General features: G+C 43.4%; 1 protein-coding gene across 3 annotated transcripts; it reads left to right on the top strand.

Moving 5' to 3' along the window:
* Positions 1 to 617: 617 nt before the first annotated feature.
* POMGNT2 (protein O-linked mannose N-acetylglucosaminyltransferase 2 (beta 1,4-)) lies at positions 618 to 23,460 on the top strand. Of its 3 annotated transcripts, none has more exons than XM_075828603.1 (2): positions 618 to 907; positions 20,399 to 23,460. In XM_075828603.1, the coding sequence occupies exon 2, from the start codon at positions 20,488 to 20,490 to the stop codon at positions 22,213 to 22,215; it is 1,728 nt and encodes a 575-aa protein (XP_075684718.1). In that variant the 5' UTR covers positions 618 to 907; positions 20,399 to 20,487; the 3' UTR covers positions 22,216 to 23,460. The 3 variants fall into 3 exon arrangements, with proteins under 3 accessions (XP_075684718.1, XP_075684719.1, XP_075684720.1); XM_075828604.1 differs by lacking the exon at positions 618 to 907 and adding an exon at positions 18,371 to 18,458; XM_075828605.1 differs by lacking the exon at positions 618 to 907 and adding an exon at positions 18,676 to 18,751.
* The last annotated feature ends 6 nt before the right edge of the window (positions 23,461 to 23,466 follow it).

Here is a 23,466-nt window from a genome sequence, read left to right as displayed (position 1 = left end):
CTTTCTTATTAACGCCACATTTAAATAAAGCTTAATAAGCATTTTAATAGCAGCTCATGGTTAGGAACACTGGGGTCCTGCTATAAAATCTGACCAGAGACCGCATGCAGCTTGTATGTTCTTCCCTGTGTCTGCATAGGCTTCCTCCTGGACTACAAAAACATGTATGTTAGTCCTTAAGTGTTTGTGTCTTAGGGAAATGAGATCTTGAGCCCCACCGGAGACAGGGATTGGTGTGAATACAATTTGTGTCCAACACTGCAGAATATGTTGGTGCTATATATAAGAAATGGAACATAAGACATAAATGAATGCCTGTTCTGTACATTGCACTTGATTAACGATTGTAGATTTGACACATCCAGAATTCCACCTTGACACTGTTAATATTATATTTGGAAAGACAACATTAGAACGTCTTTTGAATCCTTTTCTCAGACGTTCTCCGCTCCTCACCTCTCCTTCCTGGGTCTTTTTGCCTTTTCTTGCTCCTTGGAGATTTTTAGGAGCACTGCAGAAAATCATCTTCATGCAATGGTGACCTCTGGGAAGCCAACAAATTGAGGTAAGCCAACCAGAGCAATAAGACATTAGTGACAGACAGAGCATGCTCAGAACTAGGAAGGGGTAGAGCTGAGAATGACAGCTCAGTCTGCAGATGGTGCACTGAAAACAGCCATTATCATATGAATGAAACAGGCTTGCTGAGATTTCTTTATGATTCTCCAAATAGGATCCCTCTTCATCCATTTTACAAAGCAGGTGGACGCCAGATAACACTGCGTTTTCTACAGCATCCTCGGCAATGTAAGCTACGTATGTCTGTTAGTGGTGATCTCCCATCCTCAACAGCCTCTGAACCTCAAGCCTGCAGCTACACTGGAGCCCTAAGCAGTATGTTCTCATGGTGAGTATCAATGACATTGATGTCATATATTTCTCTAAACATTTGTGCAACGCTTATTTTATTAACAGTATTGATATAAAAACTACAATAATCATCGTGTTATATAGAGAAGCATGCATTATAATAGAAGGTATCATAATATTACACCTTATTTACTAATATATATATGGATCAATGCACATGGTTGGAAACTTCTTATTGATGTAGCACTGGAGGTGACATTCTAGGCATCAGCAGGAATATTTATTCATGGAGAATATCTTCTATTTCTATCTATCTATCTATCTATCTATCTATCTATCTATAGATAGCTAGATCTCTCTCTCTCTCTCTCTCTCCCTCTCTCTATATATATATATATATATATATATATATATATATACATATATATATACATATACATATAGAGAGAGAGCGAGAGTGACAGAGAGAGAGATCTAGCTATCTATAGATAGATAGATAGATAGATAGATAGATAGATAGATAGATAGATAGATAGAAAGGCTCTAGTGGATAGAGCTGAAACGTCGCACTTAGGGTTAATAAAGTACCCTCTTTTTCACTAAATCCGATGGTGTGCTGCCTACCTTTTTGATCACTATAGATAGATATCTATATATATATATATATATATATATATATATATAGAATTTCCATGAATATCAATCATGATATGTATGTATATATATATATATATATATATATATTTATTTATTTCTTTATATTTGTTTCATGATTGCATTGTCAGACTTGTGAAATATAAACATAACCCTCAAAATACAGCACAATTAAAGAGGCTCTGTCACCAGATTCTCAAATCCCTATCTCCTATTGCATGTGATCGGCGCTGCAATGTAGATAACAGTAACGTTTTTTGTTTTTTTTTAAACGTTCATTTTTGGCCAAGTTATGAGCTATTTTATATATATGCAAATGAGCTTTGAAATGGACAACTGGGCGTATTTATTTCGTTATGTCCAACTGGGCCTGTATTGTGTTTTTAACTGGGCGTGTTTACGTGTATGACGCTGACCAATCAGTGACCAGTCAGCATCATACACTTATCTCCATTTATTTACAAAGCAGCGATGTGCAGCCACATACACAGAGATTAACGTTAATCAAGTGTCCTGATAATGAATACACATGACCATCCAGCCTGGACGTCATGTGTACTCAGAATCCTGACACTTCTGAATCTTTTCTCTGAGATTTCCAGCAAGCCACTCGTAATCTCTTGCTGGAAATCTCAGAGAAAAGAGTCAGAAGTGTCAGGATTCTCAATACACATGACGTCCAGGCTGGATGGTCATGTGTATTCATTATCAGGACACTTGATTAACGTTAATCTAGTGTCCTGATAATGAATACACATGACCATCCAGCCTGGACGTCATGTGTATTGAGAATCCTGACACTTCTGACTCGCAAGAGAAACGAAATCTCGTTTAGCTCCGTAATCTCGCGAGATTTCGTTTCTCTTGCTGCAATCTCAGAGAAAAGATTCAGAAGTGTCAGGATTCTGAGTACACATGACGTCCAGGCTGGATTTCATGTGTATTCATTATCAGGACACTTGTGTATCTGGCTGCACATCGTTCTAGTAAGAACGCTCCTCTAAACAGCAAAACTGTTTACAGCGGTGCTAACATAATTGCACAAGGGTTTTCAAGTGTTTTCTAATCATCCATTAGCCTTCTAACACAGTTAGCAAACACAATGTACCATTAGAACACTGGAGTGATGGTTGCTATAAATGGGCCTCTATACAGCTATGTAGATATTGCATTAAAAACCAGACGTTTGCAGCTAGAATAGTCATTTAGCACATTAACAATGTATTGAGTGTATTTCTGATTAATTTAATGTTATCTTCATTGAAAAAAACTGTGCTTTTCTTTCAAAAATAAGGAAATTTCTAAGTGACCCTAAACAGCTGTGCTGCTTGTAAATGAATGGAGATGAGTGTATGATGCTGACTGGTCACGGATTGGTCAGCATCATACACATAAACACGCCCAGTTAAAAACACAATACACGCCCAGTTGGACATAACGAAATAAAAACGCCCAGTTGTCCATTTCAAAGCTCATTTGCATATATATAAAATAGCTCATAACTTGGCCAAAAATGAACGTTTTTAAAAAAAAACAAAACACGTTACTGTTATCTACATTGCAGCGCCGATCACATGCAATAGGAGATAGGGGTTTGAGAATCTGGTGACAGAGCCTCTTTAATTGTGGAAATAACCAGAACCTGAAGAGTGTCCGGTTGACCTTGTACCATTCATGTGAAAGAGTTTCACAATGTTTCAGAATTTCTGGAGAATGTATTACAAAAGTTGTAATTAAAGGATATGTAAACTTTTGAAGCTTTTTTTTTTTTTTTTTTTTTTTACTAAAACAATGTATTTTAGTGTTTAGTGAAAGTTTGTAATTGTTTTTTACCAAAAAAAATTGAAATACAGCTTCTATGTATCCTGGGTACATAGAAGCTGTATCTTGCTATGAAATCCGAATCTGTCAGGTCAGTGGGACTGACGGCTTTGGTAACACTGGGTCCTGCTTGTCTCTAACCCGTTATCTAAATAATCGAAGTCATCCAGGATACATAGAAGCTGTATCTCAAAAAGTTAATTTTTTTTTTTTTAGTAAAGACCAATTACAAAGTTGCACTAAACACTATAATAATTTTTTTTAGTAAAAATAAAAAGTCTTCAAAGGTTTCCATAACCTTTAAGTATCTTAACATTTTTTATATGTTTTATATTTCTGTGATGCTTCAGATAGCAACTCGCATCGGTCATTGGATTGCACATGCATAAAACAGTTTCCAATTCTTTCAAGTAAACACAGGGGTCGGAAATTTGTGACGGCATAACTGGTTTTACATGCATATCCTTCACATGCATTGAGACATTTTTATGCATATGTTGTGAGACACATTTATGTCATTTTCCACGCTAAATACTGCAATTACAGCTTATCGCCTCTTTCTGACCTGATCGCCTACCAGGTTTTTATTTCAAAAGGGCTTTTGTTCAGAAAATAACCCCTCAAATCTGTGTGCCGGATTGTCAAATGTTCTGGAAAATCAGACAGGCATAGAAAAGAAAATTTACTTTTACATATTTCATAAATAGAATTAAATAAAAATTAATGCTATTATCTCTTTGTATCTTAGGGCTCATTCAGACGAGCGTATTATACATCCGTGTGCTGTCCGATTGAAAAAAATGGATAGCACACAGACCTATGCAATAGAATGGGGCTATTTACACGTCTGTGTTTTTTCACGCAGCGAGTGTCCGTAGCATGAAACTCACTGCATGTACTATTTTGGTCAGTTTTTGCGGACCAAGTTGCTCATTGAAGTCAATGGGTGCGTGAAAAACAGGGACAGCACATGGACGACATCTGTGTGCTGTCCGTGTTTTTCACGCACCAATTGCTGCCGAAATTCTGAGAAAAAAAAAACAAAAAACAGAAACAATGATGCCACGCGGAAAGCACACTGATACCACATGGAACTGAAATGCATGAAATACGCTCTGTTTTTCTGCAGACACAAAAAGGACACGTTCGTCTGAATATAACTGTGCTGGTAACAATTGCTGGACTATCAGACTTTCTGGACTATATGATGCTGGATTAAAGCCATTTAAAGGGGTTATCCAGTCGCTAAAAATTGATGGCCTCAGGATAGGCCATCAATAGCTGATTGGTCGGGGTCTGACTCCTGGGACCCCTGCTGATCAGCTGTTTTGAAGGGGGTGCAAGCGCTCGTACGAGTGCTGCTTCCCCTTCATTTCTTCTTGCTCGCTGTTAATCTCCAACACGCATTTAGCGGCGATTTACAGGTATTGCAGCCTTCTTCTCTCATTCACTTCAAAACAGTTGATCGGCGGGGGTTTTGGGATTCGGACCCTGACCCATCAGCTGTTGATGGCCTATCCTGAGGATAGGCCATACATTTTTAGCGACTGGATAACCCCTTTAGGGCCTCATGCACATGACCATATTGGTTTTGCGGGCCATAAAACTTCGGATCTGTTGCGGTCCACTCGACCGCAAGAAACCTTTGTTTTACATCTGTGTGTTATCAGGAATCACGGATCCGCAACTAAAAATATTTTTCACCAGTTAAGTGAAGCCACAAATCTGGACCGTAAAATGACTTGTCCCTAGTCTTTGCGGGCCGGATTCGCAGCCCCAGCACGGATCGGTTAAAATTACGGTCGTGTGCATGGGGCCATAGAAATTAATTGCTCCACAATTTATCTGCAAAAAAGTGAATAAATTGCGGACACAAAAGCAAAGCACATTTGGGTGCATAAGACCTGTTTATCATTACTACATTGGATAAAATGTAAAAGAAATACTTAAATATTGTGGTAGGATTTCAACTCCCTTGCCAAGTTTTACTGCCGTTGCTTCATCTATCATTTAGATCTAGTACTATTAGATGATGTGAACACTGTGGGCATACTGAATATTGTATCACATAACAAGGAATACATTAATATATAAACACTTGTTTAAAGGGGGAAGCTAGGTTTCAGTCCCAGGAGTAAAAATCTCTAGACCTTGGATGAGTACAATGTCGATCATTTCTGAATGATATGTGTGAAATGCATATTTTTTTCAGGGTTTTTTTTTTTTATATTTAATTCAACATGAAAAGTGAAATAAGTCCTAAGAGGCTTTTGAATTGCTAGTTATATAGTAGTTGAGGTGCATGGCGTGGACTCCACCACCTTTTGCAAATTAGGGCTCTGTTCACATCTGCGCTATGGCTTCGGTTTATAATAGAAGCCATGACGTTGTGCCAGATCTGTCATTTGAAGGATCCGAACGACACCTCACGGCACTCATTGACATATAATTGACATTGCGGTTCTGTTGCGGACTCCCTTGTTTTTCCGGCAACAATAGCAATACATGCTTCGCTATTCCTGTTGTCACAAGTGACAGAAACTTTGATGGAACCCATAATGGAAAGGCTGAACACCAATGTGAACAGTGCCTAAAAAGGAACAAGTTGATTGTAATGTCCGTGGCTGCGGGCTGTCAGCTCCAATCCCCTCCTGACAGCCGCAGCCACGAGTCGGCAAGCGCTGGCACCAGCCTCCTCCTCAGGAGAAGCCAGCACCCGCTTCCACTCACCTCAGCTGGATCCCGTATGGTGCGCGCGCATGCTCATGCCCGCTCATAAAGGGGCAGCGCACGCACCAGACTTTTGATGAACTTTGACCTGTGGGTACCCTGGACTATAAGAGGGGTCCAGCTCCCTGCTTCTATGCCTGAGCGTTGTTGATGTTTCCTAGTTTGTCTATGTGATGGCCTCCTAGTGTCTTCCTGTCTCCTGTTCCTTGCATTCCATACCATCCTGGACGAGCACTGTGCTGTGCCAAAGTCGTGTCGTGCTGAATTCCACGTCTGACCTGCTTCACCTCGCCTGAAGTCTACCTGCTGGCTAGTCCAAGCCGAGCCTGCCCTGCTGCTGTCTGAGCTGCCACAGGTACCTATACGAACTATAGACATTCACCTGCGCCCTGTTGGCCAGCTGCCTTACCGCCATGCCAGTACGGCCCAGTGGGGCCACAGACCCTTCGTGACAGTACGCTCAAGCCATGGACCCCGCTGGTCAATTCAAGACTATGACGACTTCTCAAGAGATGCGAGCGGATATTCTAGACCTCCGTTCTCAACAGGACCAACTCCTCGAGGCGTTGAACATTTTTGCACGTCGGTAGGAGGCACAAGCTGCTGTTCCTCCTACTACACCTCCTGGCAATGTTGATCCTCAGACTACACCTCTAGGCAGTGTTGACCCGCGTGTTTCTTTGCCACTTCCTGACCGCTATGATGAAGAAGCAAGTACCTGTCGTGGATTTCTGAATCAGTGCCAGATCCACTTCAGCCTGTATGCTAGGACATTTTCGTCTGATGGTGCAAGGGTCGCTTTTATCATCTCTCTCCTCACTGGAAAGGCTCTTGCATGGGCGAACCCTTTCTGGAAGAGACAAGGACCAAAGACCCGTGACTTCCCAGCCTTCCTCCGAACTTTTCGCATGGTGTTTGAGGAGCCTGGACGGGCCTCATCTGCAGTGGCCTCTTTGATTAACCTACGCCAAGTAGACACCTCCGTGAGTGAATACGCCATCCACTTCCGCACCCTGGCGGGAGAACTGTTATGAAAGAATGAGGCTCTGGTGGCTGCATTCTGGAATGGACTCGCTCCTAAAATTAAGGACGAACTTGCTGCTCGGGATCTGCCGTCTACCCTGGATGACCTCAGCCTTCTGTCCGCCTGGATTGATATACGGATCCGAGAACGCCTCCAAGCGGTTCAACGGGTGCGAACCCTTCCCAGTCTGGCTCCTACTTTTTAGCATCCAGTGCTGTCCTCAGATGTCGATCCTCCTAAGTTATCCACCCAGGAGAGACAACGCAGACGCACATCTGGACTCTGTCTTTAATGTGGCCTCGGTGGCCATCTCGTGCGCCTGTGTCCCCAAAGATCCCAAAACCTAGGGTTGCTAGAAGTGACAGCCTTGGGTAAGAATGGACTTCCGTCTAGATTGTCCATACCTGTGACCATAGTGTCCGGTGAAAGAACGCATCAGGTCTCTGCATATCTGGACTCTGGATCCGCTTCTAATTTAATCCGTAGAGACCTGGTGGACCTTCTGCAATTACCCACCACCCCTCTGGAGAACCCGTTGCTTCAGTAAATGGACTACCTCTACCAGACCCAGTTACAGCTGTGACCAAGCCGCTGAGGCTCCAAGTGGGAGTCCTTCACTCCGAACTTCTGCCTTTGTATGTGCTATCCAAAGCTGTTAACCCTGTGTTGCTGGGCCTGCCTTGGCTCCGACTGCATGCCCCAGTCCTGGACTGGAATTCTGAAGAGGTTCTCCAGTGGGGCACTGAGTGTCAAGGCTGTTGACTGGTGCAGATTCGTTCGGCTCAGCCTACACTGCCTCGGTCATTGGCAGGATTGCCGAGTCATTATGCGGCATTTTCGGACGTCTGCAGCAAGAGGGAGGCGGAGACTTTGCCTCCACATCGGGCGTATGACTGCCCTATCGAGCTGATTTCTGGTTGCATCCCTTCCCCGTGGTAGGGTGTATCCTCTCTCCTTGCCAGAGACTATGTCCATGTCCGCCTATGTGAAAGAGAACTTGGAGAGAGGCTTCGTACGAAAGTCTTCCTACCCGACAGGACCCGGGTTCTTCTTTGTCAAAAAGAAAGATGGGTCACTTCGTCCTTGTATCGACTACTGAGGTCTCAACTAGATCACGGTGAAGAACATATATCCGTTGCCACTGATCTCTGAACTGTTTGATCGTATACGTGGTGCCAAGATTTTTTCTAAACTTGACCTGCGTGTGGCTTACAACCTAGTCTGGATTCGCAAGGGTGATGAATGGAAGACTTCATTTAACACCTGTAATGGACACTATGAGTATCTAGTAATGCCCTTCGGCCTGTGTAATGCTCCTGCGGTCTTCCAGGAGTTTATGAATGACATTTTCCGTGACCTCCTCTATGTTTGTGTAGTAGTCTACCTTTATGACATCTTGATTTTTTCTCCAGATCCTATGACGCACCAGAGACATGTCCGTCAAGTTCTGCTACGGTTAAGGGAGAATCGTCTGTATGCCATGTTGGAGAACTGCGTGTTTGACAGAGATGCTCTACCCTTCCTGGGCTACATCGTCTCTAATCGAGGTGGATCCTGAGAAGGTAAAGTCTGTTCTGGAATGGCCACGTCCTCAAGGCTTGAGGGCCATACAGCGCTTTTTGGGATTCGCTAATTTTTACAGGCAGTTTATTCCAAACTTCTCCTTACTGACTTCTCCCATCTCTAACCTCACTAAGAAGGGTATGAACGCCAAGGTGTGGACTCCCGAGGCAGAGTCCGCATTCAATAGCCTGAAGAGTGCCTTCACGTCAGCCTCTATCCTCCATCATCCGGATGTCTCTCTGCAGTTCTCGTTGGAGGTGGACGCATCCTCTGTCAGTGCTTTTCTGTTTACAAACATCGTGTCATAATAATGGCGGCTGTGCGAAAATCACGCAGCCGCACATCCTATGTGATGACACACGGAGCTGTTAAGTGCCTTTTGCGCACGCAAAACGCTGCGTTCTTTGCGTGCGCAAAAACACACACGTTCGTGTAAATCCCCCCTGAAGCTGGCCATACCCATGAGAAAGCTGTTGGCTGAATACTCGTTCGCCAACAGTGGTGTCAGGGCTTATTTTTTGTGGGAATTGTAGTTTCTATTGGTACATACAACTTTTTGATCACTTTTTATTAAAACATTTTGGAGCGAAGTTGACCAAAAAAAAACAGTTTTGGGCGTTTTCAAATGTATTATTTTTTACAGCGATCAGCGCGCGCGTTAAATAACGCTATATTTGTAATAGTTCCGACTTTTACGGATGCAGCAGTACCAATTTTGTTTACTTTTGAATTTTTAACAATTACTTTATAGGAAAAATGTGAAAAGGTTTTTTATTTTTAAAACATTTTATTAAAACATTTTGGAGCGAAGTTGACCAAAAAAAAACAGTTTTGGGCGTTTTCAAATTTATTATTTTTTACAGCGATCAGCGTGCGCGTTAAATAACGCTATATTTGTAATATTTACGACTTTTACGGATGCAGCAGTACCAATTTTGTTTACTTTTGAATTTTTAACAATTACTTTAGAGGAAAAATGTGAAAAGGTTTTTTATTTTTAAAACCTTTATTATTTTGTTCACACTATAAAAACTTTATTTCACTTTTTTTTTTATACATTTCATTAGTCCCCCTAGGGGACTTTAACCAGCGATCGTTAGATCTATACTAATACTAATGTAATGCAGTGTATACTCATTTTTACAGGCTTCTGTTAATCCCTGCCACAGGCAGGGCTTAAAGAGGCTCTGTCACCACATTATAAGTGCCCTATCTCCTATATAAGGAGATCGGCGCTGTAATGTAGGTGACAGTAATGCTTTTTATTTAAAAAACGATTTTTTTTCACAACGTTAGGAGCGATTTTGGTTTATGCTAATGAGCTTTCTTAATGCCCAAGTGGGCGTACTTTTACTTTCGACCAAGTTGGCGTTGTACAGAGGAGTGCATGACGCTGACCAATCGGCATCATGCACTCCTCTCCATTCATTTACACTGCACTAGCGATATAGATATATCACTATGTACAGCCTCATACACAAACCCTAACATTACTACAGTGTCCTGATAATGAATACACATGATCATCCAGCCTGGACGTCATGTGTACTCAGAATCCTGACACTTCTGACTCTTTTTTTGTGAGATTCCGGCAAGTGAAACCAAATCTCGTTTAGCTCCGTAATCTCGCGACATTTCGTATCCGTTGCTGGAATCTCACAAAAAACGAGTCAGAAGTGTCAGGATTCTGAGTACACATGACGTCCAGGCTGGATGGTCATGTGTATTCATTATCAGGACACTGTAGTAATGTTAGGGTTTGTGTATGAGGCTGCACATAGTGATATAACTATATCGCTAGTGCAGTGTAAATGAATGGAGAGGAGTGCATGATGCCGATTGGTCAGCGTCATGCACTCCTCTGTACAACGCCCACTTGGTCGAAAGTAAAAATACGCCCACTTGGGCATTAAGAAACTCATTAGCATAAACCAAAATCGCTCCTAACGTTGTGAAAAAAGATCGTTTTTTTAAATAAAAAGCATTACTGTCACCTACATTACAGCGCCCATCTCCTTATGTAGGAGACAGGGCACTTATAATGTGGTGACAGAGTCTCTTTAACAGAGGCAGAGTGAAGGCAGTCCTGTTGCCTTCTTCAGGGCTGCCATGACAACCATCGGAGCCCCCCAATCACATTGTGGGGGCACCAATCAGCTGTCAGAGTGGGCCGCCCCCTCGTTTTAACGTCTCAGATGCTGCGGTCCGTTTCATTTGAGGGGTTAAACGGCCAGGAACAGCGCGATCGCGTGTTGTCACAAAGGAATAGGGGGACAGCAACTGCAGTTCAAACCTGTGCCTTGAAGCACTGCTAACCTGGTAATGCAGTAAACTACAGAAAACCTTTTTCACATGCTTAATTCACACACAAGGGCCTTATATCTAATGCTGGTAATAAAAAAATGAATCTTCAGCGCAGTCCACTTTTAATTCCCAAACATAGGTGTTCCATGGCGTCAATACATTGATCACCTGCTCTAGGAAATAGAACCACTTTACTAGGCTGACAACTCAAAAACATCTTCCTGTTGAAAGGTGCAGATGGTCATCGGGACACAAGATTTTGTTCTACTGACAGGACTACTATCCGAAAAAGACTAAAAAGCACATGTGTGTATATATATATACTGGAAGCCATGAATTTGAAGTGTCATCCAGTAGAGATTGAGAAGCTAGTCAATTAGAAAGATTAGAGGGGGAGACGGTTTTGATAGAGGATGTATCGCTTATGCGTAGTATATCTCTTTTTGTCATTTTAAATAATCACCTTTGTAGTGTTGTTTGTATACTTTTCTGTTATATGGAGAAATTATAGAATAAAGTATTAATGCCTCATTCAGGACAGAACTCACGTCTTATTGCAAAAAAGTGAACTTTTTATCCGGTCATCCAGCCTTTTTCAAGCAAAGAATCTTTATTGCTGTTGCTCTATAAGAGCCAGTTAGACGGAGCCCTTTTTTGGACCTCATCGCGCATACCATCACCTTGACTGTTGATGCTGTTTACTTTTCTTTTTTTGTATGACATTGCCGATTTGGTCAGTATTTTGAAGCCAAATTGAGGAGTGTATGCATAGAAATGTTTCCATTATATTTCCCCTGTGTTTAGGTTTTACTCCTGGTTTTGACTTCAAAATACTGATGCAAAATTCTGACCAAATCTACAAGGTGTGAATGAGTCATATAAAAATAAAAAGTATTAAACTCTTAGTTCTAAGCCTTAATATTTTGCCTTTTTTGAGTATATATATTTTTACTACTCTATTATAAATTTGCTTTTTTTAGTTTAGGTAGTCTTTTAGGTAGTTCTCTTTTAGAAATAATATCTGAAAAGCTTATAAAGTCAACACCACTGACTCATAGATAGAATCAATCAACTATATGTCATGTGTGTGCCCAATGATAATTTAACTTACAATTCACATGTTCTGTATTGATTGACAGTGGGCACTCGGTATTATTAAATCTGGTGGACCCAAGGTACCCCAGTCTGACACTGTCCATCGATCGCTTCAGATGTGTATGGTTTCCTATGTTGCACATTTCTAATTTGGTGTAATTTTAGTAGCAGCCATTTACTAGTAGTCATGTTATATCATTCGCATTGTCATGTCTCTTGCATTCTGCGCACTTACTTGTTCATTTATTAATGCTGTCCAGCCAGTTGTCAGCCTAGAAAATAATGGCTTCACACTGCTGGAACTGTATTATTTATCAGACCACAGATCCTGTCACTTGATATGCCTTATTGGTCTTTTACTTCAGTCTGTGCTGAGTGGAGAATAAGACCATCTGATGCACATCTGTGTGTTGTCTGTAGTCCTTTAATGCTGAAATTTACCATTGTTCCAAATGTAATGGTTTTATGGATTCTGCAAATAGAGAGTAATAAAAAATAAAAAAAGATACCAAAGGTGAGAGTGCACACACGCATAGCTGTCCTTCTGCTACAGAGGGGCAGATTCAATGTTTACAGGTAGCTATATTCTCTATGATCTGACCTATAATGTGGGACTCTGTTCATGTTCAGCCAAAAAATCTCTGCATGCAGGGGCATAGCCAGGGGCGTAACTAGGAAAGACTGGGCCAGATAGCAAACTTTTGACTGGGGCCCCCCCTCCCCTGGGTGTCACACAACCCCCCCCCCCCTTGTAGATAGACGCCATACAGTCCCCCTGTAGATAACGCCATACAGTCCCCCCTGTAGATAACGCCATACAGTCCCCCCTGTAGATAACGCCATACAGCCCCCCTGTAGATAACGCCATACATCCCCCTGTAGATAACGCCATACAGCCCCCCCTGTAGATAACGCCATACAGCCCCCTGTAGATAACGCCATACAGCCCCCTCTGAGGTGAACGCCATACAGCCCCCCCTGTAGATAACGCCATACAGCCCCCTTTGTAGATATCTACAGGGGGGACTTTTTGGCGTTATCTACAGAGGGGGCTGTATGGCGTTATCTACAGAGGGGTCTGTATGGCGTTATCTACAGAGGGGTCTGTATGGCGTCATCTACAGAGGGGGCTGTATGGCGTCATCTACAGAAGGGGCTGTATGGCGTCATCTACAGAAGGGGCTGTATGGCGTCATCTACAGAGGGGGCTGCATGGCGTCATCTACAGAGGGGGCTGTATGGCGTCATCTACAGAGGGGGCTGTATGGCGTCATCTACAGAGGGGGCTGTATGGCGTCATCTACAGAGGGAGACTGTATGGCGTTACCTACAGGGGGGCTGTATGGCATTACCTACAGGGGGGGCTGTATGGCATTACCAACAGGGGGGGGGCTGTATGGCGTTACCTACAGGGGGGACTGTATGGCGTTACCTACAGGGGGGACTGTATGGCGTTACCTACAGGGGGGACTGTATGGCATTATCTACAGGGGGGACTGTATTGCGCTAACGCCATACAGCCCCCCTGTAGGGAACGCCATACAGTCCCCCCCTGTTGGGAACGCCATACAGTCCCCCCTGTAGGGTACATCATACAGCCCCCCCTGTAGGGTACGCCATACAGCCCCCCCTGTAGGGTACGCCATACAGCCCCCCCCTGTAGGGTACGCCATACAGCCCCCCTGTAGGGTATGCCATACAGCCCCCCCTGTAGGGAACGCCATACAGCCCCCCCTGTAGGGAACGCCATACAGCCCCCCCTGTAGGGTACGCCATACAGCCCCCCCTGTAGGGTAAGCCCTACAGCCCCTCCCTGTAGGGAACGCCATACAGCCCCCCCCTGCAGGGAACGCCATACAGCCCCCCCCTGCAGGGAACGCCATACAGCCCCCCCTGTAGGGAACGCCATACAGCGTCCCCAACCCCCCCAAAAAATGCAACCTACAGTGTGTGCTACAAATAACATGCATCCCCTATCCACAGGATAGGGGATACATGTGTGATCGCTGGCAGCGATAGGGAGAACGGGGGACCGAAAGTCCCCCGAAGTTCTCCATGACTAACCTCGGACTTCCGGCGTCTGCGCAGCTCAATAAAAATGAAAGGAGCGCAGGTCACGCATGCGCACAAGCGCGCCCGGCGCTCCATTCATTTCTACGGAGCTGCCGACACAGACCCCGGAAGTCCGAGGTTTGTGATGGAGAACTTCAGGGGACTTTCAGTCCCCCGTTCTCCCTATCGCTGCCAGCGATCACACATGTATCCCCTATCCTGTGGAGAGGGGATACATGTCCTGTGGAGAGGGGATACATGTCCTGTGGAGAGGGGATACATGTCTTTTGTTTAATGGCAGAGCGGGGAGATACCTCCCTGCTCTGCCGTAGTCTTCAGTGGCGTCGCGCTGTAGCAGCCATAGCGGCTGCTAGCGGAGCCTCCGGCCATGGTGGGGGCGACACGGTCCCCCTCATGCCACGGGCCGCGTAGCAGGCGCTACGGCTGCTACGGCGGTAGTTACGCCACTGAGCATAGCTATGGGGGATGGGGTAGCAATCGCACCTCGACCCTGGTGCCTGAGTGTTATAAGGTCTCATTCACACATTGCAGATTTGGTCAGTATTTATAGCATTAATAGAAGACGTATATATCTATATATTATATTTCCCAGGTGTTTAGGATCCAGTACTGGATTTGGCTTTAAAATACTGATACAAAATACTTATCAAATCTGCAATGTATGAATGAGGTCTAAGAAGACACCAGCAATGTGAATGGCACATGGTAGGTTGGTGGGCTCTGATAAAGATTTGCATTGGGACCCACGAGCTTTATATTAATCCTCAGTCTGCATGTAAATATTATTATTGGGGCGGCCATGTGATTTGGGTTGAATCCAGCCTAATGTGATTTCGATTATCCACTGCAAAAGCGATAACACTAAGGGCGGATTTACACGAGCGTGTGCGTTTTGCGCATGCAAAAACCTTGGCGTTTTGCGTGTGCAAAAGGCACTTGACAGCTCCATGTGTCATGTTCATATGGATGCGTGGCTGCGTGCTTTTCACGCAGCCGCCATCATTATCACACTCCGTTTGGATGTTAGTAAACAGAAAAGCATGTGGTGCTTTTCTGTTTACATTCATTCTTTTACTGCTGTTGCGCGAATAACGCGCGTCCCACGGAAGTGCTTCGTGTGGTTGCCTCGTTATTTTCACGCACCCATTGACTTCAATGGGTGCGTGATGCACGAAAAACGCCGAAATATAGAACATGTCGTGAGTTTTATGCAGCGCACTCACGCTGCGTAAACTCACGGACAGTCTGCACTGCCCCATAGACTTGCATAGGTCCGTGCGACCCGCGTGAAAACCACGCGGGTTGCACGGACGTATAGCACGCTCGTGTAAATCCGCCCTAAATCTGTCATCCTTCCTGTTTATATTATTTTCAATTACATTAAATAAGTGCATCCATCTATATAATGCATACTTGCCTTCTCTACTGCAGAAGTCTTTTGAAATAAGAGAGCTATCCCACTCTTCCAGCAGAGTATTTAAGCCTCCCGCAGAGTCTGCTGGCAGTCGTCCCTTTATAAGTCGTCCAGCAGAGTATTTAAGCCTCCCGCAGAGTCTGCTGGCAGTCTGTGGCTGTGTGAAAAAAGGCAGGGTATTTGGAGCTCTGCATTACAAGAAAACAAAGCATAGGCCCCTACAAAGATATATTCTGGAATTTAATATCACAGAATTTTGTTTCTATTTAAAGTAACAATAAACAGTAACATAGTGCTGGTACTGTTTTGAGGGGCATGCTGCTGGTACTATTGTTTATTTGGAGGCACTCTGCTGCTCCATTAGTCCATAGGACTTAGCCTGCTTGCACAAGAATGTTAGATTCCTGTCAGGGGTGTACTTTCTGCTGCCTGATGTGACAAGGGAAATGGCGCTCCTTCCCCATGTTCACACCTTCTAGGGAAAAATGTTCATGTCGTAAACTTATTCCACGCAAATGGAATTACATAAATCCTATTCACATACTGTAGGCAAAAAAGCCACAGCGTATAGTACATGCCTGATTTTTCTGCAGATCTGGTCTAATGCCTCATCCACACGACCGTTGTGCCACCCGGGCCGTTTTTGACGTCATCCGAGTGGCACCCGATAGTCTTCACGGACTCATTCACTTTAGCGGGTGAATCGGGTCCGTGAAAAATGATCCAAGTCTCCGATCCGAGGAAAGATAGGACATGTTCTATCTTTCCTCGGATCACTGACGGGACTCGGCCGGCGCACACGGTCGTGTGCATGAGGTGTTAGATTTTACGTTTTTCAATGCAAAGGGTAAAATCAGTGAAGAAAAACCTGCAGGTAGCACCTGCGAATTTTGCCGCAGATGATTGAGGCTTGTCCCCAACTTTAAAACTTTAGAAAACAGAAAACTTCAAAAAACATACTATCTTTGGTTGTTATTGGTAGTAAATGGAAACATCCCTTGTGGTCTGTGGCAGTGAATGGGTTAATGAGCACATTTCTCAGTTAGGGTATGTGCACACACACTAATTACGTCCGTAATTGACTGACGTATTTCGGCCGCAAGTACCGGATCGAACACAGTGCAGGGAGCCGGGCTCCTAGCATCATACTTATGTACGATGCTAGGAGTCCCTGCCTCGCTGCAGGACAACTGTCCCGTACTGAAAACATGATTACAGTACGGGACAGTTGTCCTGCAGCGAGGCAGGGACTCCTAGCATGCGGACTGGCTGTTTCGCGCAACAGCTGTCAAAAGGATGAATGTAAACACAAAAGCACCACGTGCTTTTCTGTTTACAAACCTCCAAATGGCGTGTCATAATGATGGCGGCTGCACGAAAACCACGCAGCCGCGCATCATATGATGCTGCCTCACGGAGCTGTCAAGTGGCTTTTGCGGAGGCAAAACGCCGCGTGTTTTGCGTGCGCAAAAACGCCACGTTCGTCTGAATCAGCCCATAGGCTCCTTAATGACAGTCATAAAAAGGCATGTCGGTGGTCATTAGGGGTTAATCGGGATGAATGTTATGTTAGAAATGTTTACATACTTGCTGTCATAAATACGTTTTATGTAAAGACAAAAAAATGCCATGGATGCTGTTTATTACATCATAAAACAAATCGTATGTGTTCCGTTATTTTTTTTATGATCAATGATTCAAAAAGTGTGTTATATTATGACATACCTCTGGATCCTTTATTTTAATTTTTTTTATATAGAATATGTATTTAAAAAAAAAATAAAATACGTTCGAATAACGAGAATGGATTGAAGACTATTTCTCGCTGATATTAGCGGGTCATGAGACGCTACCTGCTCATCAGAGGATCTAGCCTGCTGTACATGCGATTCCTAGATCCTTGTGGGCTAAAGGCCTAGGCTTCTGAGGCCACACATTAATCTTCACATCTGCATTAAGAATTCCGTTTTTTTGTTCTGTCATAGGAGAAAGAAAATGAAATGCAATGCTGTGACGGATCCATTACACGACGGAAAACAACAGTGCCCGACGGACACCGTTGATTGTAATGGGGTCCGTCAGGTTTTGGTCGTTGTATCCGGAAAATACTGCTGAATGATGTGCTATATTTTTGACGGAATCAGCAAGAGCCCCAAACGTAGATGTGAACGAAGCCTTAGAACCCAAGCACACGACTGTGCCTGTAATCACGGGCCGCGATTGCGGGCACGGCCAGCTGCGGACAGCCACCTGCATTTATGCCACCTGCAAAGTATGGGAGCACGGACCGTAAAAAGCAAAAGATAGGACACGTCCTATCTTTTGTGGTACACTTCTACGGCCCGGACACAGTCCCGTAAATAAACGGGAAGGTGTCCATAGACAATAGAAGTGAATGTGTCCGTAATTACGGACGATTTTTACAGTCGTGTACATGCGGTCTTAGTCTGTTTACATACACATTCTTGATCCTAGTCGGCTAAATGACCCAGTTTGTGCAGTCCGGGTTCTCAGCACATTAGAATTCATGCTGTATAAAAGATTGATAAATCCTATATATTTGCTATACTGAAAGCGCAGCAGCCAACACATTTCATTTCAATACACAAAACACACACACAAAACACACACACACACACACACACACACACACACACACACACACACACACACACACACACACACACACACACACACACACGTATGTTTAACCTGCTGCCTAGAGCAGGCAGCATTCATGTGCTTATTCTAAGGTTCACACACCGCTCCTACAGCACAAGCAGGAGCCTGACTCCTCCCACACATGTGACTGCTCACATGGTCATGACATCATCAAAGGTCCTGAAACCCACTAGGATCTGCAGCTAAAGGAGTTTCAGCTTGATCATGTGAACGTGACCTCATGAGCAGGTAACAGGAGTGCGTGTGCTTCATGAACCTTAGAAAACACAGCAATGCTGACATACACACACACACGCTTCAGCACACTAGGATATAAACCGCTAAAACCTACACATGTGACCGATCACATGGTCATGACATCATCAAAGGTCCTTTATACCACTATGATCTACGGTCTGATGTCATCAAAGGTCTTTTAGCCTACTAGAATCTAGCATATACTAATAAGTGAAACATATAAGTTCCCTGTGTAGCAGTATTATAGCATCCAGGAGAGTGTACCTGTATATTTATGAACACTGGTAACTGAGTTTCCTTACCATACCCAGCTTGTTATTTGAGAACATATTCATCGCCCCTCATGTATTTTCTTAGACGATAGTAAATATAATACAATTGTAGCTTCTACCACTAGCAACTAATTAAGATTTTAAGGCCTCATTCAGACTGGCATATTCTTTCCACTTTAAAATAAATAAAAACACCATACTCCCCTCGCGCTCCCGTATCTACGTGTCCTTGTTCCCTCAGCTGGGCTCAGGGAAACCGGCCTCCTCGGATGACGTCTCGTCCCGCTGTGATTTTTTTTGCAGCGGTCACATGAAATGAAACGTCTTTACAGAAGCCTTTTTTTCCCCTCTGCTGTTCTCTGCAGCAGTAAATCCATCAGAAAATCTGCACCAAAATAAACACGATTTGGTCGGACTTCTGGACGGAATTGCTTGTGGAATTTTACACAGCAAATCCCACCCATGTAAACATACCCTTTGGATGGTCCCGTAGAACCACGAGGGGGGCAGCGTGTTTGTGCTACATCTGGGATACAAGCAATTAAACATAGGTACAATCACAACCCCCATATATAAGCCTCTGAGGAACTCAGCGAGTCCATTCATTACAGACGGCCCATCGATTTTTATGGACAAAGTGTAATGCTTTGTTTCTCCTGTGGTGGCGCTGTAGGGGAATTAAACACTTGCAGCCAGGTTCTCCCACAGATTACAGTTGATCGCTTGAGGTCCTAGCAGAAGGACTCTGATCTGTTTCTTTTTTTTTGGTGGAAAAGCAGTCAAACACTTTAAAAATAAGAAATTTTTGTGAAGTTGATATATTTAATGCAGAGAAAACAGGTTCATTACATTTGACTTCATACGTTGTTTTTCCCACTGGATACATTTATGGCATATTGCTAGGACATGCCATAAACGTCTGATTAGCAAGAGTTCAACCGTCGTGGCTCTCATAGTTGCAAAAATGAATGGACTGTGACGCTCTTCTATCCAGCTTCTCTCCACAGACATAAGGGTGGTTCATTGACCTATAGTCCAATGAAATCACTGCATGTTTATAGCGTGAGCTATTTTATTAAAGGGTTTTTCAGTCCCTAAAAATGTATGGCCTAATCTCAGGATAGGCCATCAATAGCTGATCGCTCGGGGTCCGACTGCCGGGACCCCCCGCCAATCAGCTGTTTTGAAGGGGCCGCAGCGCTCATACCACAGCGCTGCTTCCCCTTCATTCCGGTCACTGCTCGTACTGTGAATCGCCGACACAGCAGTAGCGACAATTCACAGTACTTTCTCCCATCAAAGTGAATGGGAGAAGGCTGTAATACAGTGAACCGCCACTACTGCTATGTTGGCGATTCACAATACGAGCAGTGACCGGAATGAAGGGAAAGCGCTGTGGCCCCTTCAAAACAGCTGACCTGCGGGGGTCCCAGCAGTCGAACCCCGAGCGATCAGCTATTGATGGCCTATTCTAGAAAAGCCCTTTAACTTTACCAATCCTGCTCCTTCTGTAGGGTGCCCTGACAGCGTTCTGCGTGCTGTAGGATGAATATTCCTTTAATCCCTATTTCCACAATAATTTGCCATGCATAAGATGATATACAAATGTTTCTTTTGATTTCTTATGTTGTGTTCTCTCTTTCTGTCTTATTTTCTTAGGTTTCCTCTACTATGTTAAGGTGGACTAATAATGACAGTCACTCCTATTAGGCTTCCTTTTGGATATCTTTACCCAGCACATCTACAGAATGAACATATCCGCTGTGTTTAATGCTCTGCTTGTGTCTATACTGGCAGCAGTGTTGTGGAAATATGTCAAGTTATGGGAACAGTTTTCTATTATCGAAGAAGAGTTGGACCTTACACGTCAATCCCAAGAGCTGTCACAGGTACGCATAGACTATCAGGCAGCTTTATATGCTCTTGTGGACGATGGCACTAAAATGGTTTGTACGGGCAGGATGCATACAGATCGTGTGTGTCGCTTTGAATCGCTATGTTACTCTACAGAGGCAGAGGAGTTTGTCTTCTTTCACAGCAACTCATCCATCATGTTACCAAGCTTGGGCTCCAGACGGTTCCAGCCTGCACTGCTAGACTTGTCTTCAGTAGATGACCACAATACACAGTATTTCAACTTTGTTGAGCTTCCAGCCGCTGCACTGAAATTTATGCCCAAGCCGGTCTTTGTACCAGATGTTGCCCTCATAATGAATAGGTTCAATCCAGATAACCTCATGCATGTGTTTCATGATGACCTTCTTCCAATATTCTACACCATGCAGCAGTTCCCAGACTTAGACCTGGATTTTCGTCTGTTCTTTATGGAGGGCTGGGGTGAGGGCTCTCATTTTGACCTGTACAAGCTTATGAGCAATAAGCAGCCTCTCCTGAAAGAGCAGTTAAAGACTTTGGGTAGGCTTCTCTGTTTCACCAAGTCCTATGTTGGTGTAACAAAAATCACAACATGGTATCAGTATGGCTTTGTCCAACCACAGGGTCCAAAGGCAAATATACTGGTTTCTGGTAATGAAATAAGACACGTTGCAAAATTCTTATTGGGAAAACTAAACATTAGCTCTGATCAAAGTACCTCAGAAGACTACATAGTTCTTTTCAGCCGAACAATGAATCGACTTATTATTAATGAGGCCGAATTACTCCTGGCTCTTGCTCAGGAATTTCAGATGAAAACCATCACTGTCTCTTTGGAGGACCACTCTTTTACGGATATCGTCCGTTTGATCAGTAATGCATCCATGCTTGTCAGTATGCATGGGGCACAGTTAGTTATGTCTCTCTTTCTGCCAAAGGGGGCTGCTGTGGTAGAGCTTTTTCCTTATGGCGTAAACCCAGATCATTACACACCATACAAAACTTTGGCAACCCTTCCAGGCATGGAACTCCAGTATGTTGCTTGGCAAAACAAAGAAGTGGCAAATACAATCACATACCCTGAAAGGCCATGGGAACAAGGTGGCATTATCCATCTAGATGCCAGTGTGCAAGGACGTATAATGAAAAGCAAAGAAGTGCCGCGTCATCTTTGCTGCCGTAATCCAGAGTGGCTTTTCCGTATCTACCAGGACACAAAAGTTGATGTATCGTCTCTTATTCAAGCGATAAGAAGTGTTGTTAAAACTAAGCCTGGTTCCAGAAAGCAGAAGTGGGCAAATGGATTGTATCCTGGGAGAGTAAGAGAATCCAGATGCCAGACATCTTCATCGGAGGCAAAGCTGTCTGTATCTTGGCAGATTCCATGGAATCTCAAGTATTTGAAAGTAAGGGATGTAAAATATGAAGTATGGATACAGGAGCAAGGAGAAAACACATATATGCCTTACATATTATCTTACCAGAATCACACATTTTCTGAAAACATTAAACCATCAACAACCTATTTGGTGTGGATCCGATGCATATTCAATAAAACTCTACTCGGACCATTTGCAGAGGTCTTGGTGTGCAAAACATAACACTAAACTATTTATCTATTATTTATGCCCATCCATTACTAGGCAAGTTTTGAATGCACTGTAACAGAAAAAAAGAGATTTACTATACAATCGACAGTTGTTTCTTGTCTATACTACATAAAAAAAAAAAAATCTGTCTAATAGTTGGAAGATTTGGATGCAGTAAGGGTTAATCGTATGGTGAAAACTGCTGCATAGCCACCATGTATATATCTTGATAATAATTTAATATATTGTTTTTATAGAGACAACTTCTACAAAGAGCGTGTTTGTTGTTATGTGGATAATGAACTACCTTTCATTATATATTTATTTTTAGGGAAAAAAAAGAATGAACATAAATTTAAAGGTTATGTTCACATTTGGACGTCATTATACATTTTATATATACTCGAGATCCATAACCTTTTAAATTGCTTTACATTTCTCTAGTCCTGAGTTTCCGCATGTATTATAGTCCAGTTCTGCATTTACAATTATGCTGGTTGCCATTGGAAACCGTCAACAGGCTTGTCAACAGATGCCCCCCCCCCCCCAACTGCTTAGCTGGGCTCATATAAAACAGTTACTCTTTCCTACCCAGATTGATGTACAGGTCTGGTGTAAGGACGATATCCAGAACGCAAATCACCAGAGCAATCTCTGTGCAAATGTTGATCTAGCAAGGAATGCTTGGAAATTTTACCTCTGAAGTCTGGAGAATTGTGAATGCAGCACTAGACTGTGAATCAGTATATTATAATTACCACAAGAAAATGTACTCACCTTGAAAATTAATTCTATATATAAAAGCTGTAAAATTATGTTCATCGAACAGTAAGCCTGGTTTTCGATGACGTAATGCGGTAACATTGTAGCTCCTTTATTAAAGCTGCAATACCCGGAACCTATGGCGATCTTAGTTCGGTTCAACTGAACTGTGGAAGGTCCAGGTATTGCAGTCATAAGGCCAGGATCACACACACCGTTTTGATGCAGTATTTGGTGCGGTTTTTGGCTCCGTTTTTGTAGCCAAAGCCAGAAGAAAAGATTGATGCAGCTTCTTTGTTTTGTGTCCGGTTCTGTATTTGGTTGGCTCTAAAAACTGCCACAAAAACTGTGTGTGTGATCCTGGCCTAATATGGATGCTAAAATGTAACTGCATTATAGCCAACTGAAAACGCTTTAATTGTAAATCTATTACATTTTTATCAAACAGTCATGTTACTACTTCACAATAAATATCTTAATTTGATATTATATGCATCTGAA

This window comes from Rhinoderma darwinii, chromosome 5 (assembly GCF_050947455.1).
Source record: "Rhinoderma darwinii isolate aRhiDar2 chromosome 5, aRhiDar2.hap1, whole genome shotgun sequence".
Classification (NCBI taxonomy): Eukaryota; Metazoa; Chordata; class Amphibia; order Anura; family Rhinodermatidae; genus Rhinoderma; species Rhinoderma darwinii.
This window is presented reverse-complemented; position numbering and strand designations above follow the sequence as displayed.